The sequence below is a fragment of the Cotesia typhae genome, unplaced genomic scaffold (assembly GCF_013202065.1).
Source record: "Cotesia typhae breed Kobodo isofemale line unplaced genomic scaffold, CoteBio_Ctyphae contig_20, whole genome shotgun sequence".
In the NCBI taxonomy this organism is placed as follows: Eukaryota; Metazoa; Arthropoda; class Insecta; order Hymenoptera; family Braconidae; genus Cotesia; species Cotesia typhae.
The window spans coordinates 483493-507554 of NW_027423725.1; the positions used below are offsets into that span (position 1 = coordinate 483493).

Sequence of the window (24062 nt, forward strand, 5' to 3'; positions counted from 1 at the left end):
AATTTAAATTAGATTATATTTCTTCTTAATTAATGCAAAATTTGTGATATTAATGACATCATAAATTATAACTTAAAAAATTTTGTATTTCTTCTCAGACAAAAATTTGTGACATTAATAACATTGTAACCTAAAATAATTGTATTTCATCTTAATTAATTCAAATTTTGTTATATTAATAACACAAAAATTCATAACCTAAAAATTTTTTTATTTCTTCTTGATTAATGCAAATTTTGTGATATTAATAACATCATAAATCATAACCTAAAAAATAGGTTATATTTTTTTCTCAAAAGAAGAAATAATAAATAAAAAAAAAAATATAACAAATAAGACACTTTTGAATGATTTGATTAATGAATTTTATTAATATTATTAATATACCGAAATAATTTAAAAAATTTATACAAAATCATAAACAATTAAATATATAATCATTAAGTGAGACCATAATAATTATTTAACATGAAAATATTTAAATAAATCACATTTGAAATACTATTTAACTTAGAAATGTAATTAATATACTTATAATAAATCCAGTAAATAAATATTAATAATAAAAATATAACAAGCGAAATTTTCTGCAAAAATTTAATAAAATCAAAAGGGTGCAGTCTCTTTTTAAAAAAAAATTTTAATAAACTTTAATGACAGAATAACTCACGCAGTAGAAAATTTATTTAATAACTAAATAAACTATAGTCAAAAACATATATTAATTAAATAAACATAGTTAATTAATCCAACATCGTTGAATATTAACGTCAGGCACATTTGAAAAAATAAATTTAATTATAATTTATTTAATGTATATTGTTTAATTATTTAATTAGTTGATTGATTAATTAATTAGTTTATTTTATTTTATTTATTAAATGATAATTTGATTGTGGAACACTTTCCCAATGCAGACTATCTCTCCTCAAGCTTTCATCGTAATATTAAAAAGTAGAAATACATTGTTTTAGTTTTGTTTATTTTTATTTTCATTGTACACTACTTTACTTTTTAGTTCTGTTAATGTTTCGATATTAAATATTTTAGTGGTAATATTTAATAAATCAGTCCAAGGCAAACATTCGCGATACAATTTATCTACTATTATTATTATTATTATTATTATTATTAATTATGAAGGTTTTTATTGTTTCTTCTTTTTTATTTTAGTCAAAACAATCGATAATCTTCTTTAAAATAACAATTTTAGGTTAGAAGTCTTGTTTTTAAACAATGCTGACCCACAACAGCCGATGGTGAACGAGAGGTTCCGAAGTTAACCGAGCTATACAGTAATATAACCTCATTCGAAACAATAATTCCAATTTAAACTTGACAAAATAAAGTACTTGCGTGTTCTTTTTAAAATTTAATCAAAGTTACTGAGAAAATAAAATGGAAAATGTGTTTTTAACTATTGATTTTTCGGATAATTTTTAAATTAAAAATTTCTTCTTTAGAATCTGAATTCAAAGTGACGTCATTAAATCTGTTGAGTAACGGCGAAATTTAAAAATATTTATGTTGGCGTTGTCAGTTTTAAAAAAATATACAGTTGTTTTGCCAAATATAGGTTATAATTAATCCTTCGCCACCCATATTTAAATTTTAATGTCTATTAATTTCAAAATAATTATATAATAAATAATAATTACTTTTATGACCTAGATAATGGTTATTATTTAGGTTAGGTGTTCACTGAGTTGTTATTAAAGGTGGCGTTGTGTGTACAGAAATTCCAAGTATATAACGTGATTTTCATTGGCTCTCAGCCCCAAATGATATAAAGCCGTCATAGCCAATCATAAATTGTTTTTTTTTACTCGGAAAAATAATCGAGTTTTTCTAATTAATTTACAAAAAAATTCAATTATTATCAAAAAAAAAAAAAATTTTAAATTACTCCGAATAAATTTTTCTATTTAAACATAAATTTTTAGCGATATAAAATGAATGCAAGTTTTCTATTTATTATTTGAAATCTTTGGAACAAACAAAGATAACTTTTTTTAGAGGTTAAGTCAATACAAAGGTTATTTTTCCTACTTATTAGTGAATAATTAGCAGAAATTCCAGCGTCATTGGTTAGCATGCTTCCCTAGGTTATAAGAAACCCCAAAAAGAAGATAAAGCGAAGCATAAAAAGCCGCTCGAAGAAAGTAAACAAAGAACAAAGCATGCGTACTGAAGTATCGAGCGGCTTACAAAAAATTATCGAGTTTTTAAACATAAATTTTTAGATATAAAATTAATGCAAGTTCTTTCTTTTTTCGAAACTAAAAAAAACCTCCATAATTAATATAAATTTTATTTATTTTAGTTTCTTTTTGTTTCTACCTATAAATTACTTTCTTTAAAAAATGTATACTTAACATTTAATATATTCATATATTTATCATAATATAATAGTATAATTACATAAATATATATTAAATAATTAAATTCACTAAATAATAACTTCAAAGAAAATTATTTAATATATATTTATCCATATATTTTTTTTATATATATTTATCTCTTTTAAATATTTACAGTCAATACTATGTTACATTTATTATTATTATAATTTATTATTAATATATATTTTATTTATAAAGGCAATTATCAATATATCTATTACCGTTAATCGTAAACAATATTCATTATATTTTACAGTTAATTATATTTTTTTTTAATAAATATAATTACAGTTAATTTTTTTAGTGACGTATTATACAAAGACATATTTTTTTTTTTTTTATAATTTTTTCCAAGACAAATACTGCGTAATAATCACCGTACTTGCACTTATTTATCTATATACTTCATTTGTTTTATTGATCTAATTATTTTATTAATTAATAAATTTTTAATAGTGATTAATTAAAAATTTTTTAATTTAATGCGTAAAAAAATGCCAAGTTTTATTTTATCAATCTGTGAGTTTATTTAATATATTTTTAGAATGAAGAAAGAAGAAATTATTTCTTTGTTCTTAGGTTAGAAATTTTTTTTTCGATTAATTACTGTAATTACGCGTTTAATACAAATATTTTTTTAAAAATGCTAAATAATAATGGAATTTTATATTCTAAATACATTTTTGACTAACAAAAAAATTCTTTTTGGCTTTAAAGAATTTTTTTATTTTTTTTTTTAACGCGGCAATTATTTTATTGTAGGTTAGTACTGATATCACAGTAAAAATATAATGTAAAAGATTAAGTTTACAAATTTGATGTAATTTATCTATAATTTTTACACAAAATTACTAAGATAATAAAAATCAAGTATTACGTATAATATTTACTGAAAAAAAATTTTTTTTTTAATTTACAAAATTACAAAAATAACAAAATAATTTTGTAAAATTGTAAACTACACGGAAAGAACAAGATTATAGTGGGTAACATTCTAGATTATACTCAGTGATATCTGTAGTGAAAATAAATTTAAGATAGGAGCTGTAGCTAGTTAGATAAAAAATTGCGAAGATATCACTGGGTATAATCCAAGATTCCACTGAGTATAATCCAAGATTATACTGAGTATAATCCAATATATCTTCGCGATTTTTTTTATTTAACTAACTACAACTACTATCTAAAATTTCTCTTCACTAAAGATGTCACTGAGTATAATCTGAAATGTTATTTGCTATAATCTCGTTATTTCAATGTATAAAAATAAAATAATAATTTATAAAAAAAGTGTTTAGACTTAATATAACCTCACAGATTGATAGTATCAAGATTATGGGTGTGCGAATTATTACGTGCTGACGTACTAACGTCATTAGATGTAAATGGTGGAGGTGGAGATGTCGTAGCGGCACTTACTTGTTTGGATACGTTATTTGAGAACGGAATGGCGAACTTAAAGTCCGAACCGTTCGGTAATTTTCGCATTATTTTACCAGAGGTTATGAGGCGCCCGAAACCTTCTTGATGAGCGAACGCGTATCCAGATCTGAGAGAACGTCTTGTTCTTCTGGTAGATGGCGTTCGCAAGATATCTTGGGACTGACGGGAGCGCATCTGCGCCAATCGCTGCTTCAGTCTGACGCGTTCCGATAGAGTTGGTCGGACATCGATGAAGAAGAACCGCCAGGACAGAACTGGGATTACCAACATTATGCAGGAAATCACTGTTGTGAACCAGAACGTTGCTTCTGACATTGCCTGAATTTTTTAGAAAACATAGTTTAATTAATTATATAATTATATCATTTATAATAATAATAATAATTATTATTATTATTATTATAATTATAATTATAAATTTTTCATGATCTATATTATTAATAATTAATTAAAAAAAAAAAAAAATTATGAGCGGCCTTTTAAAATTTTAATTTTAAATTGAAACTTTCAGAAAATTATTTTTTTTTTTTTTGGTTTATAAAATTATACCGTAACCAGAAAAATTATTATTATTATTATTAATTTAATTATTATGGCTATTTATCAGTTAAATAATTACCATAGTTAAACTACCAACGTAACTACCGCCAATGATGAAATTATAAAAATAATCGAGTATAAAATACCAAATAACAGAACCCCAAACCATAAAGTGATTCACTATTGTCCAATATGATGTGTCCAAGGCTATTTGTACAGTTACAACAATAACTAATATGGTTGCTACAACGCTGCCCAGCAGCATGTGATCAGAAAGTACGTAGCCTTTTGGTGATACACCGTCTTTATATGTTCCTGTTGAAAAAAAAAAAAAAAAAAATTAAAAAATTATGTATATATATTTAGAATTTACTTATTAATTAATAAATAATAATTTATTTTTTTTTTACTTCTTACGTCAGGAATAATAAAAAAAAAAAAATAATAATTTTCTATGTTCCATAGTAAAATTAAAAAAAAATTTTAATTAATTTTTCTAATCTTAAACTAAAGATAAATTATTTAAATTATTTGTTAATAATTTAATATCTAAAATTTTATTAATTTTAAAATAAAAAAAAAAAAAAAACTCACCATAAGGTACCAAGAAAAGTATACAGCTGGCCCAGAAACCATGCAAAGCGCTCCAACAAAATTCTTTTTTATTAAACAACAAATTTTGCATTCCCGGTGTATATAATTTCGGATACATAAGACTGTTTTTGTCGTTAACATCCTGGTCAAATACACCCACAGCCAGTACCGGTAACGAAGTATAAAATAAATTGTACACTGATATATACATCGGGTCAAATACCGTCTGTAAAAACAAAAATTAAAATTAAAATTAATTAGTCAAAAATTCACTATCAATTTATCGATAATTTTTAATTTTAATTAATTCAATTAAATATCAGAATAAAATGCACTCATTAAAATTAAATCTCAACCTTGGAGTTTTCTCAACAAAGGAGCTATAATTGTTCGTATTCGCCTTATTATCATCATTTATTTTTAATTTTTTTTTAATTAATTATGACACTTACTTAAGTTGACAGAGATGAGAATTTTTTTTATTCTAATTAATTTGTAATAAAAATTAATAAATTTTAACCCATTTAAAAATAAAAAAAATTTTTTTAATGAAAAAAAAATAAAAAAATAAAAAAAAAAATTTTACATGTAAAAAATTAAAAAAATTCTACATAAAATTTTTTTTAATTACTTTTTAACTTTTAATCATTTTTTATCAATAAAATTATTATAAAAAAAAATTATTAGAAATTTTTCAAAGAATTTTTTTTATTCTAATTAATTTGTAAAAAAAATTTGAAAAATTTTAATTAATAAATTTTAACCCGACATTTAAAAATTAAAAAAATTTTTTTAATGAAAAAAAATTTAAAAAAAAAAAAAAATTTGACGTAAAAAATTTTAAAAATTCTACGTAAAATTTTTTTAAATTACTTTTTAATTTTTAATAATTTTTTAGCAATAAAATTATTATAAAAAAAAATTATTATAAATTTTTAAAAGAATTTTTTTTTATTGTAATTAATTTGTAAAAATTTTTGAACGTCGGTAAATTTGATTTTCATTAATTTTAGTGTCGTAATTAATCTAAAATGTAACATAAATTTTTGAATTATGTAAAAATAATTTACCTGTGCGCTGAATCCACAAAAGAAGGCAAACCATATGTGGCATAAGGTGAATGCAAAATTCTTATAAAAAAAATAACGTAAAAACTTTGACATTCTGTAGTAAGACCATCTCCCGTGGACGAACAAGAGCCGTTCCAGGAACCTGAACTGCCCGATCGAGTAATCGGACGCTAAGACAGCCTGCAAGCCCTCCTGGCCACTTATACCCACACCAATGTGAGCGGTTTTAATCATCGAAACGTCATTAGCTCCATCCCCGATCGCCAGCGTCACTGCGGACTTGTTTTTCTTTATCAACTCGACCACCATGGCTTTTTGCAGCGGCGTTACACGACAGCAAATTACCGATTTACCTAAAAAAAAAAATTTGTTAATATTTAAAAATTTTGTGTTAATTATTTAACATTTTTTTAATTTATTTATTTAATTAAATTTATTTATTTAAATAAATTTATTTATTTAATTAAATTATTAAATATTAAAAGGAGAAAAAAAAAAACTTACATTGGCTAGAGACATCTAAGAACAATTTCTCCATTTGAGGATGAAGCGCATGAACTAAAGAGTGTCCATTAATGACCAAGGCGAACCCGGACGACGACTCTGCTTCATGATCCTCTGGTTCGTCGCGGTTGTACTCTGTATCACTGCATAATTTACAAAACAAATAAGTAATCACAGTTTATTTAATCATACATAACCCACGGCCAGCGTCAGGTGCAATGATATCTTATTTATCAAATTAAATGACTTAAATAGTTGTTCTATTAATTACAAACAAGCCGATATTTAAATTCAAGTAATTAATAAATGTATTTACTATATTAATAATGTTTCTAGATTATAAAGCAGTCAGAAAGAGAAGGAGTGAGTAATCAAGCACCAATTTATATAATTATACTTTTCATTTCTAACTAACAAACAATTTTATTTATTTTTGTGATTTGTTATTATGTAGCACACGTAAGCTTCTATTTTATTTTATTTTTTTTTTTTTCTAGTCAACAGGGTTCCCAAGCTCTAATAATTAGAAAAAAAATTTATTCTTTAAATTAACTACATGCACTGTTGCACTAATTTATAAATTTGTGAAAAGTAGAGAAAAATTCCCAAGAATTTTTTAATTAAAAATAAAAATTATTAAATATTAATAATTTATGTTATAAAAATAAAAAACGCCATTTAAGGAGATCCAAGTACCCTACTAGTGTAAAAAATGTCTAAAAAAAAATAATACGTAGAAATAATTTAATTATGCATTTTAAAATTGGTTTTTAAATTAATTAATAAAATAATTATTAATATTTAATTGACTAAGGTAAAAGCCCTACTTATTAACACTATAAAAAACAAAGTTATGATTTACTTTTTTTTAAGCAATTAAATATCAATATCGTTGAATTTTGTTTGTGGTAATGTCTCAAGTAATGTTTTTACTAATCAATTTTTTTTTTTTAAATGATAATCACTGATATTTACTAATTAATTTTAAATAATTAAATAGAGTATCCGGATACACCAATTATTGACAGGTTAAAAAACTCATTGATCTAATTATTGACACCTATACTGCGCAAGCGTCGAATCATCTGCTTATTCTTATTTATCGAAAGTTATTATTAAAGTTTATTAATAATAATTTCCATAAATGATTAATTACTTTTAAAAATATAAAAATTAATTTATTTAATCAGAAGAGTTCAAACTCTTACAGTTAATTTTTTAGGTTTAAGTAAAAAAACAAAAAAGGCGTGATAGCGCTGTCAATATGAGATTCACACTTAAAAATTATCAACTAGTTATTGACACCCATTATTTAAATATTATAAAGCATACAATTAATTTCGATTATTCAATTTTATAAATTTTTCATATATTGTTAATTAAAAAAAAAATCATATAATTAGATGAAGAAATTAATTTAAACTCGGCATTTAAAAAAAATCCTTTTCTAACCAAAGTTGTTAAGAAAATAGACGCTCGTAAGCTGGTTTGATGAACTGGTGCTAACTTTATTTTTTTTTAATAATTCATATTTGATATTTTGAACTGACAGTAATTTTTTTTCAATTTTTTAATTAATTTGAATTTTATAAAAATTTATATGATAGTTATTTTTATTACAGATGATTTAATATACTTAAAAATAATTTAGGGTGTCAATATTTAGACCCCTGTCAATAATTTACTTAATTTTTCAATTAAATATCCCGGAAACTTACAGTTTTTTATTTTTTTTTTATTAATTATTAGGCTTCGTAGATTGAATTTAAAAATTTTCAGGAAGATTTAAAAATTTAACTACTTCCCGTGGATCTCCTTAATGCTTGAAGAAGATTAAAGAGGAACTTTAATTATAACACAGGCGCACAACTGACGACAGAGGAGTGATGGGGGGTTCCAGCGACAAAATGGCGTTTCTCGGGCATGAAAACGATTAAAGCATAATCAGGAGGGGACACGGTGCCACATTTAGTGTCGTCCATTACGATAGTAATAAATATGATATGTAATAATAATAATATTAATAAGAATAATAACAATAACAATAATAATAAGTAATAATTGTAATTGAGAATGGGAAAAATGCAGAGAAAAAAATGTACTAGACTGTACTCCGTCTCTTTCGTTAGCCTGACCTTTCTTTGTCCCACCTGAATGTGACGATGGAGAGAGCCGGCTTTCGGTGCTGGCTCGAGGCCGTTCTAATGGTCTCCAGATACCGATTAAGTTGGGTCTCAACGGCATCGTAAGTCGTTGCGTCGACGATAAACACATCTGTTAGGTCGTCTGTTAGCAGCTGGCAGGAGTATCCGATATTAATTGCCGTTTCTGGAAAAATTTTAATTATTAATACTACAATTATTTCAATTCTTTAATTTAAGGGATCATTCTGGTTTGTAACTTTTCAAAAAATTTGAGAATATTCATTCAAAATTGTTTTTTTTTTAATCTAGAAAATTTTTTTCAAGAATAAAATTACTGTGAGGACAATTTTGATTTCTTCAGATAAAAAATAAAATTATTGAAAATTTCCAACAAATTTAATTCTTGTAATTTTCTTCAGAAGAAATTTTTTCTCTCAGTTTAGAAGTAACAAATTTTACGATAATTAAATTTTAAAGTTCTCTAACACGTCTTGTATAATTTCCTCTAAATTATTGGTCTTTTTAAGTTTCTTGGTAGTATTATTTTTTGAATAAAATTTACGCAAGTAGATCATAAAAATTATTAAAGGATCATTCTGGTTTGTAACTTTTGAAAAAAAAATTTTTTTTTACATTTTTCGAAAGTATATCTAAAAGTATTGTGTTTAAATTTTCAAGTGATCGGACCACTGTAACTATATTATTTTACGAGGTTTATGTGGATGTTCGAGTGGAAGAAAATAAAATTTTTGAAAAGGCTGGAGGAATTTTATATGGTACCGGCATCGCTGGCTGACTTTAGGTAAGATTTTTTTTTAATTAAAAAAACTTTAAACGCGTTTATCTCAGAATTATGTTTTTCTGGTTTACGTAGATGATATCTCCAGAACCAGTGACCCGATCTTAATGAAATTAAAACCACATATTCTACATAGTCGTAGCTATTGCATCAGCTCCAACGAAATCAAAATTTTAATTTTTACTATTTTTTTAGGACTACAAACTGTCCAAGGACTACAAAAAAAGCCTCAATTTTCAGTTTTTTTTTAATCTCCATTTTGTCATTTATCAATAAATATTATTCTCCGTAGCTGATTCGAGCTACTTAAATATTGAAGGTAAATAATTTTGGTTTTAGTGTTTTAAATGAGCCGCTATCAAGTTATCACGTACGTGAGCTTTATACAAACGTTTTGTCAGAGCTCCGTTCACCCGTTGTTTATTCATATAAAAAATATCTAAAAAAATTAAGTTAGATATTTTTAGTGTTATTCAAGAGTGTATTTCTTGAGCTGGATAAATTTTATATCAATATCTATAATAGTTTCTGTCTAAAAAAATGATGAATAATTTTTTCGAGCGCTGGAACCAGAATTACTTATTTTCATCTTAAAATTTCTACTATTTTAATTTAAAAATTTATTTCTTCTCAATTTTATCTTCAATATTTAAAATTTTTTTAATATTTTACCAAAAATTCTTTTAATTTCTATCAAAATGAACCAAAATAATCCATTAATCTCAACAATACCTTGTTTATCGCCGGTCAAAACCCACAATTTAATACCAGCGAGACTTAAATTAGCGATAGTTTGCGGAACGCCATCTTGTAATTTATCTTCAATGGCAGTGGCGCCCAAAAGCGTCATATCTTTCTCAATTTCCTCATAGATGGCGTCTAATTTATCATCTTTGTCCTCGCCACTGAGCACCGCTTCCATGTGTCTCTGCTTCCAGTCATTAAAAAAGCTCTCCTCGAGGTCTTTGACACTCAAACAAAGTGTCCTAAGCCCTTCACCGGCGAACTTATTCAAGTGCTCCTGAGTCTTCATCATAATTTCCTCGCTTCCTTCCTTTAATCGCTCGTAAATGACATTGTCTGCGCCCTTGCAATACAATCTAAGATGTCCGTTCCGTCGGAGAATAACAGACATCCGTTTTCTTACATTGTTAAAATCCAAAATACAAAGAAGCTCATATATCTCTCGCTTGCCCATAACCTCAATAGTTATGCTGTTCGGCGAACGTTCGCGGAACACGAATCCAAAGTTCCGAGCCGCAGACACCAGCGCCGCTTCATCTGGAGACTGCGCTTGGTATTCTATCCGGCCGTTTCTCTCGTCTGGCATCACTGTGTGACACAGCGCCAGCAAACGAAAAAATAAGTGGACATTTTCATCCTCTTTTCTCACTGCTTCCAAGAGTGTCGGGTCGTAGAATTTGAAATCTGGCTCGTAGTACTCGTTAAAGGAAAAATCCAACGGGGGAACAGTCTGAAAAAGTTTTAAGTATTAATATTAGCACTTTGTTCTGTTAAAGGTTATGTTGTCAGAGCTGCAAATTAATAGAAAACTTGCATGTTCCGTCGCAATAATAAAAAAAGTAGAAATACATTGTTTTAATTTTCTTCATTTTTATTTTCATTGTTCACTACTTTACTTTTTAGTTCTGTTAATGTTTCGATATTAAATATTTTAGTGGTAATATTTAATAAATCAGTCCAAGGCAAACATCCGCGATACAATTTATCTACTATTATTATTATTATTATTATTATTATTAATTATGAAGGTTTTTATTGTTTCTTCTTTTTTATTTTAGTCAAAACAATCGATAATCTTCTTTAAAATAACAATTTTAGGTTAGAAGTCTTGTTTTTAAACAATGCTGACCCACAACAGCCGATGGTGAACGAGAGGTTCCGAAGTTAACCGAGCTATACAGTAATATAACCTCATTCGAAACAATAATTCCAATTTAAACTTGACAAAATAAAGTACTTGCGTGTTCTTTTTTAAAATTTAATCAAAGTTACTGAGAAAATAAAATGGAAAATGTGTTTTTAACTATTGATTTTTCGGATAATTTTTAAATTAAAAATTTCTTCTTTAGAATCTGAATTCAAAGTGACGTCATTAAATCTGTTGAGTAACGGCGAAATTTAAAAATATTTATGTTGGCGTTGTCAGTTTTAAAAAAAAATATACAGTTGTTTTGCCAAATATAGGTTATAATTAATCCTTCGCCACCCATATTTAAATTTTAATGTCTATTAATTTCAAAATAATTATATAATAAATAATAATTACTTTTATGACCTAGATAATGGTTATTATTTAGGTTAGGTGTTCACTGAGTTGTTATTAAAGGTGGCGTTGTGTGTACAGAAATTCCAAGTATATAACGTGATTTTCATTGGCTCTCAGCCCCAAATGATATAAAGCCGTCATAGCCAATCATAAGTCGTTTTTTTTTACTCGGAAAAATAATCGAGTTTTTCTAATTAATTTACAAAAAAATCCAATTATTATCAGAAAAAAAATTTTAAATTACTCCGAATAAATTTTTCTATTTAAACATAAATCTTTAGCGATATAAAATGAATGCAAGTTTTCTATTAATTATTTGAAATCTCTGGAGCAAACAAAGATAACTTTTTTTCGAGGTTAAGTCAATACAAAGGTTATTTTTCCTGCTTATTAGTGAATAATTAGCAGAAATTCCAGCGTCATTGGTTAGCTTGCTTCCCTAGATTATAAAAAACAGCAAAAAGAAGATAAAGCGAAGCATAAAAAGCCGCTCGAAGAAAGGAAACAAAAAACAAAGCATGCGTACTGAAGTGTCGAGCGTCTCACTGAGGGCGCTGATGGCAGGTTCCGGAGTGGTGGTTGAAATTTGATCAGCCTGCTTGAGCAAGCGGACGTTCGCGCTGACCGGGTGCTGTTGAACAAACTCCTGGCCGTTTTTCCAGTGCATCTTTATGTCGATAAACTTTTTGGACTTGTGGATGGATCTGTCTGTCTACATGCAGCATACACATGCTGAATAATGCGTACAATACACGGGAGTGCAATAGCGACTCCATTAACATTTAATGTAATAATTCTAGCGAATGTGTACTGGTAATGTAAAGTAGTAAAGCGGTTAAACAATTAATATCAACATTACCTCACTGAGATCAATAATGTCACCGGTGACGTCGTCTATAAGATCGCCGTAGCTCCTTCCAGCGACGGAACATTTATTAAAGGTCATTATGTTCTGCGTAAGCGTTCCGGTTTTGTCGGAGAAGATGTACTCAATTTGGCCCAGCTCCTCGTTTAGGGTGGTGGTCCTCGCTCTGGCGTGGGTGTTCGTTGGGGCGTAGTACATCTCCTCGTCCCAGTTTATCAAAAAGGACTGGACGAATCGGATCACCTCGACACTTACGTACAGACTTATTGGCACAACAGTGTTTAGAACAATCGAGTATGAAAAAAATACTAGCAGGGCAGTTACTGTCGCACCCCCCAGAGGGTCTGTAGGCACTAACGAGTCCCAGGGTAAGTATGCTTGAAAGTATCGGCCTACCAGGCTCTCCCATATGCCGCAACCAATCATACAAAATAAACAAAGTGATAGCAGAAAAAATACAATTCCGATAATTAGAAGATTTAATAGTCTATCTATGGAGGTTCGCTTGAATTTTGTTTTTCCTGAGTTTTGCATCAATTTGGTATCTTTGCCTGCAAAGATTACCACTCCGTAGCACCATTGTGTGTTCCGTAGCACACAACCACGTAATATTATTTTATCGTTGTCCAGGGCGTACCTAAAAAATTTTTTTTTGTCAATTATACAGTCTTATATTTATTTATTATTTTTTTAAGCAGTTAGATTTAGTCAGAATCTTTTATAAAATTAATAATAGAGTAAATGTTTTAAATATTGACTAGTTTAAATAAAATAAACAAATAAATTGACGTTTAAAAAATTTTTTAAAATTAAAATTGCAATTTTTTTTTAATTATATTGAAAATATTGAAGTGAACTGACAACTATCAATTTTTACAAATTAATTACAACAAAAAAAATTTTTTTTTCCACATGAAATTTTTTTTATAATAATTTAATTGCTATAAAATTAGAAAAAATTTCTAATTTAAAAAAATTTTTTTAAAATAATTTTTAGAACAAATTTATTAGTTAAATAAAATTTAAAAATAGTCAAGAAAATTTTAACAAAAAAATTAATCTAGAAATTAAAAAAAATTAAATGCAAATTTTTTTAAATATTTAATTTTATAAACTCTAAAAAATTAATAATTATTTACTGAATATAAAATTAAAATACTAGATCTTTTTAATCAAATTTCTGTCTGGTCAATATTAGTTTACATTACCCTATTAAATTAATTAAAAAAAAATATTTATTGCAAAAAAAATTTAATCTGGAAAAAATTATAACTTAAAAAAAATTTTTTTTTTTTAATTTTTTCAAATAATTGGAAATTATTATTTAGATTAATTTAAAATTTTCAATAAATATTTTTTAAGATACTTAAAAAAAAAAAATTCTTACTTTACTTAACTTCTAAACAAATAAATAAAAATTACCTGTTGCCTTTCCACGTTAATATACCATCGAACTTATTCAATAAATTATTGGGCGTTTCACAAACAATTTCACCGTCAAATTCACCAATTAGTTCGTTGTTATCCATCATTTCAGCAGTTTCAGTTAAGCATTGACGGCATTTTAAATTTGTTTCGCTGAAAAAAAATTTTAGATCAAAAAAAAAAATTATAGTTCATGATAAGAAATAAGGAAAGTGAGGTCATAAAGGAACCTCAGATATCCTGTGATTATAATTATAATTACCCGTCTAATTCAGCAGTCTCGATGTAACAGAGGCCATTAGGTTCGCTCGTCGATAATAAAAGGACATCGGCGGCGACAAATTGATCGTTTTCCATCCTAATAACGTCACCGACTTGCACTTGCGACCATTTTTCAACTTTGAGCTGGGTACCTCGTAATGTCTGTGACTTTCTATTATTAACTTGAGAATCGCTGCTATGTCGTTGCTGAAAATAATTATTTATTTATTTATTTATTCAGAAGAAAAATTAAAAAAAGGTAAATTATTTTTTAATACTTACAAAGTCGTCGTAGGCATCTTTAACGGCAGTGAGTGTAAGTACCCCAATAAGAGGTATTGCTGTAGTAATTGGGGTTAAAGATGATATTGCAGGAATCATTTGAAGCACCAACAGACATAGGAAGTAAAAATTAGCCAATCGTTGAAATTGTTCAAACAAATTCAATGGCAGAAACGTCAATACTGAGTACTTGGACGTTTTTATATAATTGTTCTGAAATAATGAAATATTTTTTTAATAAGTTACATTGTTAAAAAAAAAAAAAAAAAAAGTTTGATAAAAAAATTTTTTTTATTGAATTGAATTATTTTTTTTTTTAGTACGATAGAAACGCTAATTAACAACAAAAATTATTGATACTTTTGGAATATATATTATGCAATTTTTTTAATTAAAAAAATTTAATTAATTTATTATTAAAAAGTGAATTTTTTTTAATAAAAATAAATTAAGGTTAAAAAATTAAATATTAGTGATTTTAAAAAATCTAGTAATTTAATTTTATATTCAGTAGGTAATTTAAATTATAAATTTTTAATTATACTTTAAATAAAAAATTAAACATCCACATAAATATATCCAGAAAAAAAAATAAGTTTGGGTACAAACTATGTCAGAAATTTTAGAAAATTATTCATTAAAAACCTCGCCGTGTTTGCTAAATTTATGATCAATTTATATAAAATTAAATACTTCATAATCAATAAATAATTATTTGTCAAAACAATTTAATATCCAAGATTAATTAACTCTCTTCTAATAAATTTACAAATAATGTATTTATGTTAATTTTATTTAAATTTTTCAATATTTAGAGTATTTATCCAAATTATACTGAAGTTAACAGAAATGTAAAAATTTTTATGATGTTTATAAATGAAAAAATTATTTAAAAAAAATTGCACTTCTAGATAATTTAAAAAATTTTTTAAATATTTTTTTTTTTCAGTAATTTATTTTTGAATTAAAACTTTAAATTTAACAGATGTCTGCTGACTTCAGTATTATTTTAGGCTACAGTATTAAAATGTAAATTTTAAGTGTGTAAAAAAAATTAAAATTTTGAATTTATTATTTTAATATTAATTAATTATTTTATAATTAATTAATTCTTTTCATTCTATAAAACTCACCGCATATTTAAATTGTGAATTGTACTCGCGATTGTTCGCTCGAATTCGCCTTTCCGTTTCTGAAATAAAAAAAAATTTAATTAATATCCAAACAATTACAAAAAAAATAATCTAACAATTTAACAAACTAGATAATTTTTCAAGGATCAATAAAAATTAAATAAATAATAAACCAATTTCATCAAAAGAAGAAAAAACAAACCAAACTTGAGCGCTTCTCAAAAAAAGACAAGAGACAAGTGCTCATAACCTGAAGCCCGACACATTCAGGAAGAGTCAAAAGCTCACCACTGGAGAAGAAAACAGTTCCTCTTCCAATGCACTCAGTAGCTGGAGGAGAGTTCGGTGGCACTGAAGAGGAGTTAGTGGACGTTCCAGTGGCCGGATTTGTGGGAGTGGGTCGGTATCTGGTGCCCTTCCAGACAACTAGCTTGCCAAGCACGGTTAGCAGAGATTCTCTTAAGGTGGTGTGGCGAGCACTAGGCCCCCCGAGGCTGCTCGAGGAGTCGCGCTTCGAGCACTCGCCTTCAGTCTGTTCTAAGTCCTTGGAAGACGACGGAAAATTTACGACTGTCTGGTGAGCCAGCCCCAAGCTTGGGCGCTGGTTACTCGGCAACTGCAGCTGCAGTTGCTGCTTATTTTTTGATTTCCGACGCTTCCGCTTCTTGCGCCAGGTGCTACTGGTGCTGGTCGTGGGATTCGCCAGCACTATGGGCTCAATGTCTCTGGGTTTTGATGATCTTCCGAGTTTTGATGATGACAATGATGCTCCTCGCTTGCCGGAGGTTTCGCCGGTACAATCGTTGTCTCGTACCTTCAGGTGAGAAAATTTACAAGAAATTTAAAATTATTAATTTTTTTAAGCTTATATTTTTAGTAATGCTTGTTCTATTTATTCCAGTGAGTTTAGAAACTGACTGACAGATGGACATCCAAGACAATTATTTGATGCATCCTAAAAATTACTAAAGTACAAGCCTCAATTATTGACACCTTAAATTATTTTAAAATATATATTTAATCATCTGCGATATATCTTATAAATTTTTTAATATAATAAATATTTTTTATTTTATTAAATTAATTTATTTTAATTTACAAACATGTATGGATAACTATCATATAAATTTTTATAAAATTCAAATTAATTAAAAAATTGAAAAAAATTACTGTCAGTTCAAAATATCAAATATGAATTATTAAAAAAAAATAAAGTTAGCACCAGTTCATCAAACCAGCTTACGAGCGTCTATTTTCTTAACAACTTTGGTTAGAAAAGGATTTTTTTTAAATGCCGAGTTTAAATTAATTTCTTCATTTAATTATATGATTTTTTTTTTTAATTAACAATATATGAAAAATTTATAAAATTGAATAATCGAAATTAATTGTATGCTTTCTAATATTTAAATAATGGGTGTCAATAACTAGTTGATAATTTTTAAGTGTGAATCTCATATTGACAGCGCTATCACGCCTTTTTTGTTTTTTTTACTTAAACCTAAAAAATTAACTGTAAGAGTTTGAACTCTTCTGATTAAATAAATTAATTTTTATATTTTTAAAAGTAATTAATCATTTATGGAAATTATTATTAATAAACTTTAATAATAACTTTCGATAAATAAGAATAAGCAGATGATTCGACGCTTGCGCAGTATAGGTGTCAATAATTAGATCAATCAGTTTTTTAACCTGTCAATAATTGGTGTATCCGGATACTCTATTTAATTATTTAAAATTAATTAGTAAATATCAGTGATTATCATTTAAAAAAAAAAATTGATTAGTAAAAACATTACTTGAGACATTACCACAAACAAAATTCAACGATATTGATATTTGATTGCTTAAAAAAAATCAAATCATAACTTTGTCTCTTATAGTGTCAACAATTGGGGCTTTTATTTATATTAAACTCAAATTTTTTATTGTTTAATCTAAAAGTTTGATTCTTTATATTGGAGGAAAGAAAAACTAATTTGGTATCCAATCCATCTGGAGTTTTAAACTCACCTCGAAGACCTCGAGTTCTAGTGTATCAGTTTCGACGCTCATCGCTATGCTACAACAGTCTCACTTCGTTCCAATCGAAGCTCTAGCCCGTGGCACCGTTCCCGTGCCAACGAGACAGCATCTTGGTACTCATGCGTTACATATTCACCAGCACCAAGTCCTCTGTCACGTGACATGACTTTGACATGGTGACATCAGGCTGCTGTTCGCCGTTTCTTCTCATCAGCGAGTGCTTCAATGACTTCGCTATTGTTCCAATCCTCAAAATGAGATTTTCTGGCAGTTCGCGGTGACATTTTCTTCAGAGTTTAGCTGTCACATCCAATCTTCAATTTATTTTATTGCCACTCGTTGATGTTAATGTTCTTGTTCTTCTTTAGTGATACACATTTTAATCACCCGGCAATTGATCTTGTTTAAATCAATTCCTAACATTAATTCGAGTCTCATTGTCCTAATTCTTTTGTTCCTTTATTTTTAATTTATTTGCTAATTGGTGAGATTATAAAGCTAAAAAAAAAATTTATTTTTCAATTTTTTTTAAATTAGAAAAAATGTTTTTTTTTCTTTTTTTTTTTCTTTAGAAAATTAATTTATATTAAGAGCATTCGAAAATGCTCAATCTCTAAATATATAATTAAGAAATGACTTTTTATCTCGTAAAATATTGACATTTTTTAAGATATAAGCTCATCCCGATGTTACTCTCATCAAGACCTTTCATTTGAGTACCCACATCAATTTTTCATATATTTTATATACTTATATATATTATATATATAAATATATGAAAAATATATCAAAAATGCATGTGGGTACTCAAATGAAAGCTCTCAGTGGGTGTAACATCAGGATGAGCTTATATATTAAAAATGTATATTATATATAAGTATGTATATGAAAAATATATCAAAGTACATGTGGGTACTCAAATGAAAGCTCTTGATGAGTGTAACATCGGGATGAGCTTATATCTTTAAAAATGTCAGTATTGAAGAAAGTACAATTTAACAAAAGTCATTATTTGATAAAGCAAAATTGTAATATTTTTTTTTTTTTTACAAATTTTATTAATAATTTTTATTATTATTATTATTATTATTATTATTATTATTATTATTATTATTATTATTATTATTATCAAATTCCATAATAGTAAATAATAAATAACGAATAATAATAAACAACTTAAAAATTAATAGTTGAAAAATACGGTAAAAATTTAAGTCATAAATTTCAAAGTTCTCGCTTAAGAATTAAGAATACAGAAAAATTGATAAAAAAATTTTTTTTTTATAGAAAATTAAATTTTCTGTAAAGAAGGTTTTTTTATAATTTTTTTGTACCTTCAATACTTCAGCCACAACTTGCATTTAAAACTTTTGAAAGCTATGGACAAATTTTATAACTTAATTTTCTGACTTTAAATTCAAAATTTTTATAAAAAAAATTTGATATGATTTTTTTGTATTTTCAATATTTGACCCAGAATTTTGAATAAATTAGTTTTTTATTTATTAATAATTATTTTTCAACTTATAATAATGAAATTTATTATTATTATTATTATTATTATTGTTGTTATTAAGAAAAAAAATTCTAAATATTTTTATAAATTGAAATTTTGAATTTAGACCTTGAACCAAAAAAAATTACCAAATTAATTTATAAAAAAAAAAAAAAATAATAATTATTATTATTATAATTTACAAACAAAATAATCTTATAAGCTGGATAAATTCCGATACTTAGACAGAATTACGTAAAGCCAGTGGCGCCCAACGTGTATCATATCCACAAAAGATTAAGCAAGACAGAAAAAATAACAATAAACCTCCGACAATAGCAACAATCGTATCATCGAAATCGAAAAGAGGTTTTTAAATCAGAAGCAGACCTAGACAAATTGACCTTAAAAACTCGAGAAGAAATAAAAGTTAAATAAGGAGCACGTGGTGACGGGAACACGCGAAAGTTTATGATTTGAATCAGCATAATTTTTCTCGTGTCAATGCACCCGTATTTACTATTTATATCTTTATTTAATTGAAGAACGGCTGTAAGATTGCGTGAGTAAACACTTTCTCTTTTTAAATTCTCCGTTTAATTAATTTTTGTTTGTATTTATATACTTGTAATTGTTTTTTTTTTGTTTTTCAGATTGACGCGCGCAGGCATAAGGAATTTTTTTTATTTAATTTGTTATCATTGTCACCATTAATACGGCACCATCAGCACTTGTCGTTATTATTTAAGAATATAAGTATGGCACGGACGCGACGCTCCCGTGGAATTCATTCTAGATCGATAACCGGGTCAAGTATCCGTACACGGTTTTAATCAAATTTCACGGTGACGTGAATCAACACTCGAAAAAACTATCTAGTGTTTTGATAAGAATAATTTCTTAAATTAATGTAAATTTTTTTTTATCAAAATTGGAGAAAATTTATGAAAAAGGTTTTTTTCTACAAAATTTTTTAAGAAACTGAAATTAAAAATTGAAGCTCGACAAATTTTTTGAAGTTGACAGACAGTAAAAATTTTTTTAGAATTTTGTAGAAATTAAATAATTAAAAAAAAATTTAATTAAAAAATTTCACATGTGAAAATTGATAAAATTACAAGTGAAAATTTTTATAAGGATTTTTTTATTGTAATTGGTTCGTTAAAAAAATTTTTAAAATTGACAGCTGACCGCTAACTTCAGTATTATGTCTTTCAGTATCAATTAATTGTAGAAAATCATTTTTAAAAAAATGAATTTACAGTTTCTATAAATTTTTTTCTTTCACAATTTATTTGTTAAAAAAATCCTGATAATTATCAAGTGTTAATTTCATGGTCATAATAATAAAATTAATAATAAAGAGAAAAATTTTGAACCAAAAAAATAATTCTTAAGAATTTGCCTTGAATCAACCAGAAAAATTCTTTAACAAAAAATAGTTGAGTTTATTTTACTTGATTAAAGAATTTTTATTTTTTATTCAAGATGATGAAACTCTTAAAAATTAGTTTTTTTGGTTCAACATTTTTTCTCTTTAATCAACTTTATTTTTTAATCAGTCTAACTGTGTGTCTATTTAATTAAATCTTTCGACGTTATTTTTACCGACTTTAAGACGTCTGATTAATTTTTAAATTTGCAAACGCATCAAGGACCGATTACAATACAATACTTTGATAACTATATTCTAGAGTCCTCACCAGGATCGTCAGGATAAAAAATTGACTAATTTAACAGTTTAAACATACACCTTTTATAAAATTACAGTAAATATTTATCTTCTTTTAATTAAGTTAAATATTACAATCTAACGCTTTTGATTTTTAATTATTCTAAAAAAAAACTTGGAAATAAATTACAGTTTAAAAAAGTTAAAATTATGGTTTAATCGCAAACCAAACTAAAAAGTAGAAAATAATTTTGAATAAATTTTATATAAGAGTAGAGTGATTGACAAAAAATTAATTTTATTGTAAAAAATCATGGGTGCTTTTTAAGATATTTTTTTAATAACTTACTTTTAAAATTTTCTGCCAATAAAATATTTACATAAATTTAATCAAACACCCTCGCTTTTTTTACAATAAAATAAATTTCCTCAATCACTTTCTTATTTTTAACCCATTCAAACTTATTTAATACTTTGTAATTGGTTTTGTTGTTAAATCTTATTTTTAACTTTCTTAAATAATAATTTATCTAGCGATGTTTGAAAAAATACTTAAGAATCTTTAAATGTTTGCTTGAAAGAAGAAAAATGGAATTTTCTTAAAAAAAAATAGTATAGAATTAATTAAAGTAGTAAAATTACAAAAAGTAACTTTGTAAAGCTTGCTTATTTTGAAGAACAACAAAAAGTCTAACCAATTAATAAAATCAGGTGTTTAAATCTGCCGGATAGGATTGAAATAATATCCCAAAAATAAATTGTTTATAAACCGAGTGAGAGTAATAAACTAAAATAAAAAAACTTTTACAAGATGACGACCCCAAAAATAAATTGTCACAGATCCAAAATAAAAATTTTCTATTGGGAAGCGCTCCAACAAAAAAGAAAGCAATTTAAATATTAAACAAAACAAATTGTTGAACAACAAAATGATAAATTAGCAGAATGAGACTTGAATTATCTTATTATCTAATCTTATCGGCAGATTGTTGGATAATTTCAATCAAGGACGTTAAACCCTAAGGCCTTATTTTTCCTGTTGCAGGATTATTGATACGGTACGCTAAAATTTTTATTATTGTTATCCTAAGATTAACTATTAATTATTATTATTATTATTGCAGGAAATATCAGACAAAAAAGAGCGATTAGCAAATATTAGACATTACGAGTTCTAAAGCTATAACGCAAGGGCGTAACGATCGGTGTGGTGTATTCACAGCTTTTTCACATCCACATTATATTACCTCGGTGTTATTTTTACAATCAATATCACTTGGACACTACAGTACATTAGGACGCACTGGCAATTACTATTTGTATATGGCGAGTATAAATCACCGTTTATTGTTGACACTTGATGAAGATTATTAAAACGTTTGAGACGAGCCCAAAACGTAACACATCTGTTTTGTCTTATCACTACATACGGCGGACATGTACCAGTGAAAATAACGCGGCTTTGAAGATATATTTACAAAGAGAGGGATGTCTAGGAGCTTTTTAACTTTTTATTGAGCTTAAGACTAAGAGGGCGCGATGGAAAACCGCCCCGGTCTGTCTTTGCTACCCTTTTTTCATTTAATTTGCAAGTTCCTCGGAAGATGGCGCTGTGATATTATTCTTTCGGTTGTATTTAAACTTTTTGATTTTCCTGAAGAATATATATTTTATTTTTATTCTTTTAGTAAGGTAAAAGCGGCAAATATTTTTACCCTAAATTATTTTTAAATATTTTTAATCATCTGCAATAAAAATAATTATCATATAAATTTTTATTAAATTCTAATTAATTAAAAAATTGAAAAAAATTACTGTCAGTTAAAAAAATTAAATATTAATTATTGAAAAAAAAATAAAGTTAGCACCAGTTCATCAAACCAGCTTACGAGCGTCTATTTTCTTAACAACTTTGGTTAGAAAAGGATTTTTTTTAAATGCCGAGTTTAAATTAATTTCTTCATCTAATTATATGATCTTTTTTTTTTTTTTTTTTTTTTTTTTAATTAACAATATATGAAAAATTTATAAAATTGAATAATCGAAATTAATTGTATGCTTTATAATATTTAAATAATGGGTGTCAATAACTAGTTGATAATTTTTAAGTTGAATCTTATATTGACAGCCAGTCGACAGCGCTATCACGCCTTTTTTTTTTTTTTACTTAAACCTAAAAAATTAACTGTAAGAGTTTGAACTCTTCTGATTAAATAAATTAATTTTTATATTTTTAAAAATAATTAATCATTTATGGAAATTATTATTAATAAACTTTAATAATAAGTTTCGATAAATAAGAATAAGCAGATGATTTGACGCTTGCGCAGTATAGGTGTCAATAATTGGGGCTAAGGCATGTCAATAATTAGATCAATCAGTTTTTTAATCTGTCAATAATTGGTGTTTCCGGATACTCTATTTAATTATTTAAAATTAATTAGTAAATATCAGTGATTATCATTTTAAAAAAAGAAATTGATTAGTAAAAATATTACTTGAGACATTACCACAAACAAAATTCAACGATATTGATATTTGATTGCTTAAAAAAAATCAAATCATAACTTTGTCCCTTTTAATTTCAATAATTGGAGCTTTTACCTTACTTGAATTTTTTAAAGTTGATATTTGTGGAATTTTTAATCAAACTGACTTTTGAAAAGTCAATGTTCAAAATTTATCAAAAAAACTGTACCAGTTTGATTTTTACAATTTTTTATAAATTATTAAAATTAATATATTCTAATAATTTAAGACTCATATTTTTTTTTTTCTCAAGCTGTGACAAAAATCATATTCTTCTTTTGTAAAAATTTACTAAGAAGAATATTCGCTGCAAAAAAGGAAGAATTAAACAAAGAAGAAATAATTAATAATATTAATTAAAGAAAAATTGATCCTTGAAAAATTATCCAGTATTAGAAATAATATTTATTAAATAAAAGATAAAAAAAAAAAAATATAACTGACCTTGGTTGGCGGAACCAGAAGCTGTATTTCGAGACATGATTCAAGCTTACGTTGTTTTCTTCTGTGCTTCGAAATAACCGGACGGATTATAAATATATAGTAGTAATAATAGTAATGTACACAAATGCAAAATAGTCTGTTG

General features: G+C 26.1%; 2 protein-coding genes across 4 annotated transcripts; both read right to left on the reverse strand.

The window, feature by feature from the left end:
- Positions 1-1953: 1953 nt before the first annotated feature.
- Positions 1954-24062, reverse strand: Atp8b (ATPase phospholipid transporting 8B). 3 transcript variants are annotated; one of them, XM_074259771.1, is made up of 13 exons: positions 23921-24062; positions 15753-15811; positions 14620-14832; positions 14339-14544; positions 14074-14229; positions 12646-13288; positions 10229-10970; positions 8704-8881; positions 6554-6696; positions 6050-6402; positions 4980-5205; positions 4465-4700; positions 1954-4163 (listed from the first exon to the last, which is right to left on the reverse strand). In XM_074259771.1, the coding sequence occupies exons 1-13, from the start codon at positions 23955-23957 to the stop codon at positions 3714-3716; spliced, it is 3642 nt and encodes a 1213-aa protein (XP_074115872.1). In that variant the 5' UTR covers positions 23958-24062; the 3' UTR covers positions 1954-3713. The 3 variants fall into 3 exon arrangements, with proteins under 3 accessions (XP_074115872.1, XP_074115871.1, XP_074115873.1); XM_074259770.1 differs by having other exon boundaries at positions 8689-8881; XM_074259772.1 differs by having other exon boundaries at positions 3990-4163; positions 4532-4700; positions 8689-8881.
- Positions 15934-18093, reverse strand: LOC141538225 (uncharacterized). Its single transcript, XM_074259603.1, has 2 exons — positions 17769-18093; positions 15934-16566 (listed from the first exon to the last, which is right to left on the reverse strand). Exons 1-2 carry the CDS (start codon positions 17808-17810, stop codon positions 15934-15936), a joined length of 675 nt encoding a protein of 224 aa, XP_074115704.1. The 5' UTR covers positions 17811-18093.